At 41.1% G+C, this 13,111-nt stretch overlaps 1 protein-coding gene across 1 annotated transcript; it reads left to right on the top strand.

Moving 5' to 3' along the window:
- Positions 1-144: 144 nt before the first annotated feature.
- LOC306700643 (galectin-9-like) lies at positions 145-12,164 on the top strand. Its single transcript, XM_079165719.1, has 8 exons — positions 145-1,549; positions 3,425-3,513; positions 4,185-4,392; positions 4,841-4,960; positions 5,121-5,336; positions 6,360-6,448; positions 8,744-8,900; positions 11,488-12,164. The coding sequence occupies exons 1-8, from the start codon at positions 1,292-1,294 to the stop codon at positions 11,632-11,634; spliced, it is 1,284 nt and encodes a 427-aa protein (XP_079021845.1). The 5' UTR covers positions 145-1,291; the 3' UTR covers positions 11,635-12,164.
- Positions 12,165-13,111: the final 947 nt, after the last annotated feature.

The raw sequence follows: 13,111 nt of genomic DNA, 5'->3' as shown, positions 1-13,111 counted from the left end.
CCTGAAACCTTTCAATTTGAGCTGTGTGCCATCTTCATTTACTCTTAACCAGTAACATATACACTGATATTTACACATCTGAACAAATCTCACAAGTGTTACCTTTATTATAACATCAAAATTATTAAAATAGAACTTGTAGTTGCAGAAATACACTCTTTTTAGTATGGGTATGCAATTTTTGAGCAGAGGCCTAAAAAAAGGGCTAGGGCTTGTAACTGTTACTCTTATCATCCAAAAGTTTTGAATACTTAAGCCCTTTTATTAAATTTACGACAGAGTTAACAGTAAACAATAGACGTCACTATGGTTGTAACCAAAGTCTATACTGAAGTAGATTATCTCTCAAAGTCTCTTCACTTCCTGTTTCTGCCATGCTGTGGTTTCCTGGCCAGGAAACTTTGTACAAACTAACTTTAGACTTCAGCTCAATATCTCGCCTACAGTGTAGTCAGTGTGAGTGCATAATCTTCAAACATCACATACATGGCACTGTGGGTTCTTCACACACAAATCAAACTCTTTTCTATTTGTTCACATGGTGAACACTTGTTTCCATCAAGTACGTTCCATTATTGTATTCAATGAGTCATTCCAGGATTTCAGTGGAAACAGTGACAGGAGGTAGTTGGGCTTCTGTGGTGGCAATTTTGTAATCCCGCTCTGACGAGCACAGGACAACAGTCTCTTCCAGTATTGTCACTCTTTTAATGCTCAGAGCATTAGAGGTACACAGGACAAGCGTTAGGTGGAAATGCGCACCCCTCGTACCTCGGCTTGGTGTCCCCCCTCTGGTTTCTTCTTTTAGTGAGTAACTTGCATGTCTTTGTTAAAAAAGAAAAGGGTTGATCAGCCTTCTGATCATCTTCTGATGACATCCAGGTGGGAAAAAAAATCCTTAGTTTAGGTAATCCGATACAATGTAAGGAAAAGCAGTAGTTATGGAAAGACAAATATAGCAGTTTGACTTCCACCTACCTCTAAATAAAATGTATAGGCTACTTAAACTTCAGTAAAGGCTCTCACAGCTTCTTCCACCACTGAAGTTTGGGATTAAGCACTATGGGACATAATATACAAGGCATGCAAACATATTAGCACGGTCCTTTCAAAGATTGAAATGCATCTGTGAGGGATTCAGCTGTGGACTGCTGGGACTGGCAGCTGTTTGAGTTAAACAAGAAGCAGTGTACAGAAAAACTGAGAATGATCTTTTCCCAAAATAAAACAATTGTTAGCTGACTGAGGATCAACTAATGTTTGGATATAAGAATAATACAGAGACACACTCATGGCTAGAATAGCTGTTTCTGTGCAATCACTCATGAGTATCCTTTCTGTCCTTCCTCTCTGTGGGCTGGTGATTAGAGGGCCGTTAGAACAACGCCCACTGTGGAGAATCGAAACCTATCTGAGGAATAAAGGCACAAGTTGTAAAAGTCTCCCATTTTGCGTCAGATTTCGCAGCACGCTTCCTGCAGCTCAGCAAACCTGCGCAACTCTATTTCGGACAATGGCTTTTAATCAGCAGACACCTTTTTATAACCCAGTAAGTGATTCACACTTTATTTTCCTCAGAAACGCTGTGATGATGAGTGAAGGCTGGTCCTGCTCGTACCTCAGATCCGTGATGGTAGCGGTCTACCGAGTTCAGTTCAACGCAGGACTAGAAAGACCTGCGCATCATCAACATCGGTTCTTACGTTCGATAAATAATTCATAATATATTCATAATTAAACGATTTCAACTTGCGTCTGTACTCGTTTACAACATTGTGTTGATCATATTTCCATAATGCGAGTTGGCGAGCAGTGTTTGTAGTGTTGGAGTAGGCCTACATCAAGAGTGACGGAGCGCTGCTTCCTCTATCTGCAGTCAGCTGTAACGGACCTTTAGTTCCGTTTTGTCAGAGAAGGAAACAAATAGGGCTAGGGCAAAGCTCAGCTTTCTGTTGCGTTCACGTGAAATCAGACAAAAGCTAGACGCTCAAATTAGGTGAGGCCGGAAGAGAGTCTTGCTCCTTGCCCGACTATCGGGTGTTACCTCAAACCGGAGAAAGTTTTTAAAGTTTGCAACAGAATATGAAGAGAAAACTCTAAAGTGACACGCAGCACTAGAATGATTACATAAAATAGTGGTGATGAACTGTTTGTATTTGATGTATTTTATTCCCTCACCATAGCGGACACAATTCACCATCATGGCTTCAGTGTCGTGAGAGGCAGAACGTGATCTATAGATCAAACACCAAATGAAGATCACACTGTATTGGTCCTGAGACCTCCTGTACTCCTACTGTGTTTATTAGACACACGCAAAGTGTTATACACGTTATCAATCATTCTATGAACATCAATATTTATTTATCAGGAACTTACATTGATACATAAAACAAAAATAGTTTGTCTCACTGATGAGAGGAAATGAAAAGCATGTGAACTTTAAATGCATGTATTCGCTCTTATTTTAGAGTATGTAACGTGTGTATATATTTTCAATACCATTCATAAACGAAGCTGTGATTTATCAAACGTTCATCTCTTGTAAATGTCTGGTTTACAGATACAGGATAATGTAAGGTGATGCAGAAATGGCAGTACAAATGGGCAGGAGCATTCATTGATGCACAACTTCCCTCTTCTCACAATGTACAGATCTATTGTGAATTGGATCCCCGTAAAAAAAACTGGGGAAACAAACTAATCTGGGAAGTGCAAATAAAAACACATATGGCATTACCGCCTTAACTTTGGCAAAATGAATTGACACAGGAGCCCAAAGAGACAAGCAGGACAATCATGAAACTAAGAAAGATTCAAGAATTCCTGTATAAAGTATAAAGTTGACCAAAACACACAATAATAAAACAAAATGCACAGATGTGCAAAATGTTAGGTCACTTTGAGGAACTTTTAACTATTGTCGGAAAATAGAATGGCAGCCTAAATAAAGGCTCTAATGGCCGTGAGACGGAGCTGAGGCGGTGCAGACATCTGCATAGCATGAGACGGATCTAATGTGAGAGAAGTGTGAATGAAACACATCTGATACACATGCAGTCCAGACAGAGGGTTCGACAAATGTGAGTTGTATTCATTCAGTCAAACATTACACCCGTGGTCGTCGCAGACACTCCTGGTGGAGATAGAGCACCGCTCTAGTTTTAAATGAAAGTCTGTTTGTACATGTGTCATTGAATTTAGGCTCAGCTACAGTAAGAAGCAACCCAATCTACTAGTTAAAGTACAGTGATGGACTAAAACACACAAGCTGGATTTAGTTTCTCCAATAGTCCATTTAATTTATATAGCCCAATATCACAAATCACAAATGCGCCTTAAGGGTGTTTCTACCAGCAATAAGAAGTATACCAGCAGTTAGAGTGAGACGCAGCTGTTGACCTGTTTAGTCCTGTCCCTGTAGAGAATCCCCTTCACTGGATCGATCCATGGGGGTCTGCAGGAGGGGAAGTCCATCAGCATCAGTGGACGAGTCCTGCCTGGAGCCGATAGGTCAGACCGCTCTTTTCATCCCTGGAACTCTCTGCTGTTAACATTTGATAAAAGTGCTTACAGTGATAGTAACTGCATTTCATTCTATCTTAGTTTTGTTTATTTGTCATGAGGACACATTATGCTGAATGAATTCCATTCATCTGTGCCTCGCCTCAATTGAGGCTTTTTTTGTTTATTGTTTTGCAAAAAGGCCTTTGGTATTTGTTTTATTCTCTTGTGATTTTATAATGGATGTATGTTAAGACATGGTAAAGGTACCCAGCTGTTTCTCACTGAAACACAGGGTGTGTATCTTTGAAGCATAATAAACAAATGGAACATTAGAAAAGCTGTTGACAAGACAACCTAAACTCATTAACTTGTGTGTTCTGGAGCTTTTGAATGTTTCACATGGTCTTCATCAGCTCATGGTGTTTGCTCAGCTGCACATATTTTTTGCACATACATGTGCTTTCCTTATGTAGACCATGGGATCTACTCTTTAACACACTGCTCCATAGTGCCATTAGTGGTCAAAACCTCCACAGGGTACATTTAGATTGTTTATTATTTGGGCAGCTCGCAACGTAAAAAAAATAAATTAAAGCCATATTTATACACAATTATAAAAATATAAGAAATGGCAGTTTGTTGTAGACCATTAAATGATGACTTTGATTTTTCTCCAGGTTCCATGTGAATCTACAGTGTGGTTCCAGGTCCAATGCGGACATTGCTCTCCACATTAACCCCCGGTATGACAGCCACCCTGGTTATGTGGTCATCAACACCTTCCAGAATGACAGCTGGGGCAGTGAAGAGAGGAAGCTCAACTCACCGTTTCCTGCTGGCTCTACCTTCAGCCTCAGCATCACTGTCTCCCGTGATTCCTACCAGGTCTGACTATCTGAAAATGAGCTACTTCGTTTGGTACACAATTCTAGAAGTTTAATCCAGGCAGATCCTCTTTCACAACATTTACAAATCCTATGTATCTTTGGTGATTGCAAAACAAGTCATTTTGAAGAACACAAATTATAGTTTGTACAGAGATTATCATGCAAAGAATAATTAAAACACAGTCACCTCTTAAGTTTGACCTCACTCAAATTTGCCTGCACTCTCGCTCAACCTGAGAGTTTTACAATGAGCCATGATTTTGGCCAATCAGAGAATTGGAGTGGTTATTTGGGATTGCTCATAGGATTAGGCAAGTGGGGAGGAAGTCAGAAGATGGTAGATTGATGGAGTACAAAAATAGATTTTACCACAGTTAAAACACAGTTGTTGGCTTTTTAAAAGAAAGATGTTATTTCTTAAATTAAATTCCATAATTTTTCTCCAGCTGAACATCAATGGCTGCCACTTCATGGAGTACAGACACCGTATCCCATTTCACCAGGTGGACACCATCGCAGTAGCTGGGAAAGTAGAAATTTCCTCCATTGCCTTCCAGAACTCTATGGTGAGGATGCTACCAGAAATAAGTATGGCATTCATTGTGTTTTCATGTACTTTATGTAAATGCTCTAGTTGCAAAAAATACCAAACCTAATACATGATTCAACATAGTAAGTGAACAGTTTTATAGAAGGATGATTAAAGTGTTTTCCTTCTGTGTTAAGTTTTCTGGACAACCGGCATTTCCCACTCAGCCTGCGTTTGCTTCACAAGTTGCCTTTCCCACCAATGCTGCCTTCCCATCTTTTCCGGCGGTTCCACCGCAGCATGGATTCCCCTCACATCCTGGATTCCCCTCACACCCTGGATTCCCGTCCCAGCCTGGATACCCCGCACAGCCTGGATACCCCGCACAGCCTGGATTTCCTCCTGCAATGCCTGTGAGTATCAGGCAGAGTGGAGTTACAGTTCTACAAGGATTTTACAGAGCTACTACTCTGGGGCAGCACAAACTTCACTGGTTAAATTAAAGGGTCAGTTTGCACAAATTGCTAGAAAAACAAACATGTTCCACTTAATTCTAAGTCGGCCGCCATAGAGGGGGACGGGGACGTAATTATGCTTAAATATGGGGATAACAGCACACATTCAGGCGGTCTTCAGTTTCTCCTGAAGGCATTCATAGCGTTGCACTTAGTAGCTTACATGAAAAGTGACAGAAATAGAATAAAAAAGAGAGCTATAGAGATTTAAACCCTGGCACCTCCTGTCTCATCTCCACACAGCATACCAAGCATAGTGTGAATTGGGTGTAAATAATGCTGGTTTCAGAAAGTTGCAATAATTGTCAGACAGTCCCCCCAATCCAACGTTGGAAAGGTGTGAGGGGAGGAACTTTCTGAAGCTATTTGACTGTTCGACCAGCAGCGTATTGGTAGTTTAACACCCCCCCTCATAAGAAGGATGCCTTACAACAAACTAGGCAGCGAGTTCATTCAAGAATAAACTTATATTATGCAGTATATTATCACATTCTGGAGAGGGAGTTAGCAGAGTGTGGTTCATTCCAGGTTGCATTCATGCAGAAGCAAACTCAGAAGTATTAGACAATGGTTTGAGGTGAACATGATTTTCAGAAATACCATAGGTTGGGGTGAGTATCGACCACAACAGGTAAGCTAGAAGAAACAGAGAAGGATCAAGGGCCCATGAAGACAAGCACAGCTGCGTCAATAGTTGAAAACCAGACACTTCATTGGGTGTAACACTTCCTGTTCTGTAACTGCTGCTGCACTGCTCTCTACAGATTTGAAGCGTGGTGCTTCCTGGCAGCACCCTGTTCAAACCTGCTGCAGTTGTAGCATCTTTGATTTATAAATGAACTATACTCTTCATTAATTTAACTAGTGTAAAACAATAATGGATATTTGTATAATTAATTTTCCAATTCCGTCTTTGTACAGACTGTTCCATATAGGAGCCCCATCAGTGGTGGACTTAAACCTGGCAGGACCATCACTATCCAGGGGAATGTTCTCCCCAATGCCACAAGGTCTGACTCCCTTATTCATGGTTACTAGATTTCACTTTGAAAAAAAACATTGTACAATTGAAACAACATCACACTACACCTTATGACTGAGTACGTACGAGTGGTCCAGAAAAAGAGAAGAATAAAGTCAAACCCAGTTGCTAGCTAAAGATTCTGAATCTGTGCCAAGACTCTACATCTGCACCTAAACTCAACATCTGTGCCTAGACTGTCTAGACCATACATCTGTGCCTAGCCTGTCTAGACTCTACATCTGTGCCTAGACTGTCTAGACTCTACATCTGTGCCTAGACTGTCTAGACCATTCATCTGTGCCTAGACTGTCTAGACCATACATCTGTGCCTAGACTGTCTAGACTCTACATCTGTGCCTAGACTGTCTAGACCATACATCTGTGCCTAGACTGTCTAGACTCTACATCTGTGCCTAGACTGTCTAGACTCTATATCTGTGCCTAGACTGTCTAGACCATACATCTGTGCCTAGACTGTCTAGACTCTACATCTGTGCCTAGACTGTCTAGACTCTATATCTGTGCCTAGACTGTCTAGACCAGTGGTTGCCAAACTACGGCCCGCGGGCCGGATGCGGCCCGCCTCAACATTTGGTCCGGCCCCCTGAACAATACCAGAGACGCATTATGATTTTTTTTCAGTCTGCACAATTAATCGAATTTTAATTGCGATCACGATTTTGGATGCCACGATTAAATGAGCATGATCGTCTGCGATATTAACGTTTAAAATACGTGCTCTGCTACACATCAAATCAAACGCTTCCTGAATCAGCCAACCACCAGGGGGCGAACCAGATGAGAGCTGTCATGCGCGCACCCTGTAGAAGTAGAAGAGTAGAAGAAGTAGAAGAGCCGAGAGATGAGAGATGGGAGCTTGAAGGACGAGTACTTGTGCTTAATTTATTTACACGCCGGCATGTCATGCCTGTCACTACATGGTCGCGCGTTTTCAATTCCCCTGCTCTCTGTATCGCGCACGGCGGTGTTCCGCCCCGATCCGCGCGCACGATGCAACAGTCGCTCACCTGCGCGTAGCACCCCCCCCCATAATCGGGCCCTAGGTCAAACGATATGTTCAGTGATGTGGCCCTCACAGGAAAAAGTTTGGGGACCCCTGGTCTAGACCATACATCTGTGCCTAGACTGTCTAGACTCTACATCTGTGCCTAGACTGTCTAGACCATACATCTGTGCCTAGACTGTCTAGACTCTATATCTGTGCCTAGACTGTCTAGACGCTACATCTGTGCCTAGACTGTCTAGACCATACATCTGTGCCTAGACTGTCTAGACTCTATATCTGTGCCTAGACTGTCTAGACCATACATCTGTGCCTAGACTGTCTAGACTCTACATCTGTGCCTAGACTGTCTAGACCATACATCTGTGCCTAGACTGTCTAGACTCTATATCTGTGCCTAGACTGTCTAGACTCTACATCTGTGCCTAGACTGTCTAGACCATACATCTGTGCCTAGACTGTCTAGACTCTATATCTGTGCCTAGACTGTCTAGACCATACATCTGTGCCTAGACTGTCTAGACTCTACATCTGTGCCTAGACTGTCTAGACCATACATCTGTGCCTAGACTGTCTAGACTCTATATCTGTGTCTAGACTGTCTAGACCATACATCTGTGCCTAGACTGTCTAGACTCTACATCTGTGCCTAGACTGTCTAGACCATACATCTGTGCCTAGACTGTCTAGACCATACATCTGTGCCTAGACTGTCTAGACCATACATCTGTGCCTAGACTGTCTAGACTCTACATCTGTGCCTAGACTGTCTAGACCATACATCTGTGCCTAGACTGTCTAGACTCTATATCTGTGCCTAGACTGTCTAGACTCTACATCTGTGCCTAGACTGTCTAGACTCTATATCTGTGCCTAGACTGTCTAGACCATACATCTGTGCCTAGACTGTCTAGACTCTACATCTGTGCCTAGACTGTCTAGACCATACATCTGTGCCTAGACTGTCTAGACTCTATATCTGTGTCTAGACTGTCTAGACCATACATCTGTGCCTAGACTGTCTAGACTCTACATCTGTGCCTAGACTGTCTAGACCATACATCTGTGCCTAGACTGTCTAGACCATACATCTGTGCCTAGACTGTCTAGACTCTACATCTGTGCCTAGACTGTCTAGACTCTATATCTGTGCCTAGACTGTACCTAGACAGCAGTTCCCCTTTGAAGACTAAGAAAGCATTCATGCAGGAGGCCCAGTGTCATGTATTACTCACTCTTTCCTCTGTTTGTTCTCAGACTCACTGTGAATCTGAGCCATCGCTCTGGCATCGCTCTGCATTACAATCCACGTTTCAACGAGAACACTGTGGTTCGAAACACCAAACAGGGGGAGCAGTGGGGCGCCGAGGAGCGTGGCGGAGTGATGCCCTTCCACCGGGGAAAGCCTTTCACGGTACCACTGCAAATACTTCACTGATTGCACACACTGACCAGGTGGTAGAACACGCATTTAGTACAGTGGATTCCGAGAGCAGTTTGTATACATCATTGCATCTCCGTTACTTGAGCTAAGTGGATAGTTAAACTAGCTCTCAAAAGGTCATTGTGCAGGGATACAGAGCTTTCTTTCACTTTGATGGACTCCACCAACCTCATGCACACGAAGCCCCCAAATTTGGGGGCTAGAGGGGGGGCGACAGAGTACACACATGTACTAAAATAACTTCTGAGAATGAATAAAATGATATTTTATGATATATCATATACCTACGTAACGAAGAAATTCTTAGCAAATGGACCATGGAAGCTATTTTCACAAAACACAGTTATTCACATACATGTTCTACCACAATATCATGTATATTTCACAGTGACTCGGCGAGCTATGTACTCCGTTAACGATCCCAACCAAAAGCTATGGCACTTACATGGACAATCTGCATATCACAGAGCATGAGGACGCCACGCTGAATCCGCACATATCTTCCAAATTTCTCTCCTTGAAACCGTTAAAAAGTTACACCGTAGAAGCCACACAAGAACAACCAGATCAACCAGACCACAATCATCATACCTTGAGATGGTTTTCTGGGCGAAAAACTCTGAAAATCCCCGCTAATCCGTTTCATCCATGTGCTCCCGGTCTCTCTCTTTTGTGATAAAAATGGGGATAATACGTGCATGTATGACAAGGCTATGACGATCTTCATTTTGGGCTAATCATTTCTAAGCTCGGGGTGTCGCGCCACGTTTCTGGATGTTTAGTGGCTGAAAGTTCTGTCAATCAACTAACGGATCGTCCCATTGCATCCACGAGTCATTTCCGCATTCATAGACGTGAAATCGACCAATCATAGGCTTTAGAATTCCCCAACACACACAGAGAGAAACGAGAAAAATCTCTGGAGGAGAGATAAAAAGAGGCCCTGAGAGCTGTACTTCAAAGTACAATGGAACAGCTGGTTCCAAAATGATGACCTCGCCTGAATTCTCTGTACTGAAACCTCTATAACTGTTTTATTCTTTACTTTATCAAAGCCACATTTTTTTAGAGACTCCTGACCTGTTGTGAACCTGAAAATGTTCAATTTTAGCTGTGTGCCATCTTCATTTACTATTAACCAGTAACATATACACAATATTTACCCATCAGAACAAATCTCACAAGTGTTTCTGTTATTAAAAAAAATATATATATATTCAAATAGACCTTGTAGTTAGAGATCTACACTCTCTTGAGTATGGGTATGCAATTTTCGAGCAGAGGCCAGAGGTTTTAAGTATAGGAAATCATTTTCAGAGTTCACAATGCTGAGCACAAGTAGGACATCTGACTATGTTCATTTAGAAATGTGACCTTACTGTCATTAGTTCCTCTGGATGAATATCATTGTGATGCACAAAGAGAGGGAATCATAGCTAGTGACATGTGAGTTTGGGCTGGTCAGAGCATACAGTACAGGCATCATTTGATTGATTTATACAACAGTTCCTACTCTATGGAGCTAAATCCAGGTCAAAAGTTTTGTTCATTTGAAAAGAAATTTGAACCTGAAAGTTCAAGTTGTGGTCTTGAACATTGAAAAATACAGCAATGTATTCAAAATAAAAATAAGTGAATGAAAAGTTTTTTGGGGCTGAAAATAATTTTGATTCAGTTCTGGAATTCTTTTGAATACATTTTTTTTTTTCATTTTTCAGTTTCAGATTTTATATTTTCAGATTCAAATCTTTTTCTTTTTAGTTTCAAATCTTTTTTTCAGTTCAGACTTTTGACCCTGATCTAGCGTGGGGGGCGTGGTATCAACTGAGAGGGGCGTGTCATCATGAGTGACAGCATAACAAAGAACTTCCTCAACCACGTTGCCTTCAGGTAACGTGGTTGAGGAAGTCCAGACTGGAGCACAGTCACTATTTTGTAAACTACAACACCACATGAACAATAAATATTTTGGCAACCAGTATACAGTTTAGGTCATGCCATGGAGCTTTATTGAGATAAAATAAAATAAAATAAAGTAAGTTGGGCTGGCTTCTTGCCATTAACTTTGAACTTCTTGTCCTAAAATACATTTACAAATGCATACATAAGAGCATGGAATAAGGAATAATCGTTGTGACTAAACAGATAAAGCACAAGTTGATGCCGTTATTTGCGATGCTAAAGTTGAAGCTAAATCAAACTTGTTCCGAAAGATGTCGCTTCTGTGGAAGTACTGACGACAAAAACAGCAGTTCAAAAAAGTATATTGACGTGGGAATCATTCACACTATGTAAAGGCCTTTATGTGTTGACAGGACAGATCTTTCTTTGTTCGCCTGACTGCATTATGTAACAGATTGTCCTAATTCTACCATCTTGCAAGAAGACTACATCATTTATAGTCCAAGTTTCTGAAGGCTCGATCACTTTCTTTTGTGTGGGACCCTGGTGACTTCTACAGTAGTATAAAAAGACACTGTGGCAAGTTTGTTACGTTAGTGTTACCAGAGAGGCTCTTCAAAGTATGTGATTGCAAAATGCCCTTGTTTTCTTCCAGCTGACTATCTGTTGTGAGAAGCACTCCTTCAGGATTGTGGCCAATGGGATGCAGGCGCACAATTACATGCATCGTTTCACTCCCCTCCAACACATCAGCACCCTGGATATCGATGGAGACATCAGCCTGACCTCTGTGATGGTGTAGACATCCAGGACCTGTGGCTGGTCTTGATAATCTTATACACAACATTCTTTCCCTGACAAAAAAACATTGCATTTATTAATGAATCCATGCTAATTCTGTATACCGTATATTTTTCTCCTGTTTATCCATACTTCAAATAGTCATTCTAATTTCTATATTATATGCTATACTCCTGAAACATTAAAGGGGAAATTCACCAACAATTATCAAGTGGAGTTAAAAAATGAAGCTCATTGTGGTTGAATTCAGTAGTCTGGAGTTTGTCCATATGCATTCCGTGTAATGTAGGCAGATAGTCTCTGAGGTGATGGAGACAAGGCAAGTTGAGAAATAAAAAGCCACAGCAAAACTGACAACACACACTTGATGCAGCCGACAACAGGAAAATGTACAATGGTGGATTAGTCAGCGGCTTGATTTTTGAAAAGTAAAAGTCTCTAAAAAAGGAAGTGCTGGAAATAAAATTGCCTCTTAATTGTGTAATCATTCATGTTTTTTTACATTGAAATTAAAGTATAGTGTGACATGTGTTATGGTGTGATTAATTCTGGTCTGACTGAACTTGATAAGATAAAAGGGAAGAATTCAACTAGTGTAGATAAACTAGTAGTTAAACAATCTATAAATCCCTCATGATGCACTATAACTACACAAGAAATTAATACATTTTAATTTATTTTATTGATCTGTGGTCTGCAAATTGACCACAGCCTGTGAGAATGTGTGCAATGTAATCTTGTTGTGTCAGATTATTACTCTATTGGAGGCTGTTGGGACAGTTTACGGTTATGTATAAACAAGACTGAGGCACAGCAGGGCTAGTTTACTGTGGTTATGGTAGCATGCTAACGTTTGCTCACTGGAACTAAAGGGTTATGGGAATGTCATTAGTTTTGCAGGTATTTTTTCATAAACCAAGGCATTGGACCAATTTAAGTTGACCTGATGATGGCACAACAGGAAAGGTTAAGGGATCACAAAGTAATTACAATTCAACATAAAATGTGTGTACCTACCAAATGCTATGTTGCTCGAAGCCACAAATATTGGAGGTAAAGTGCTAGAGGGGGAAGTCGGGGTCACCAAAGTTATTGGGGTATAACATCTGAGAACCACGACTGTATCCAAAATGTTGTGCCAACCAATTTGGGAGACGTTGAGATGTCTGAAAGGATAGGCTTCATATTGGAAAAATATAGCTCCGGTAAAATTTAATTTCTCTTTTTCAATTCAATTTATTTTTGTATTGCCCAAAATCGCTTTACAATCTGTATACAATCTGTATACATTTTCTCTTTCAGACACTCTCAATTTGGAACAGGAAAAAACCTTTAATGGGGAGAAAAGAGGAAGAAACCTTAGTGAGAGCAACAGAGGAGGATCCTCTATCAGGATGGACAGAAGTGTGATAGATGTCATGTGTACAAAATGAACAACAGAACAGATACAACACATTCAATGCATGTGACAGAACACA

The sequence above is a fragment of the Pholis gunnellus genome (genome assembly GCF_910591455.1).
Source record: "Pholis gunnellus genome assembly, chromosome: 9".
Classification (NCBI taxonomy): Eukaryota; Metazoa; Chordata; class Actinopteri; order Perciformes; family Pholidae; genus Pholis; species Pholis gunnellus.
This window is presented reverse-complemented; position numbering and strand designations above follow the sequence as displayed.

Excerpts from the sequence above, each read along its gene's own strand:
- LOC306700643 (XM_079165719.1), top strand. The coding sequence starts at position 1,292 with ATGGCTAGAATAGCTGTTTCTGTGCAATCACTCATGAGTATCCTTTCT. Across the intron at positions 3,514-4,184 it reads GTCCTGCCTGGAGCCGATAG|GTTCCATGTGAATCTACAGT; the intron begins GTCAGACCGCTC and ends ATTTTTCTCCAG. Across the intron at positions 4,961-5,120 it reads TTGCCTTCCAGAACTCTATG|TTTTCTGGACAACCGGCATT; the intron begins GTGAGGATGCTA and ends TTCTGTGTTAAG.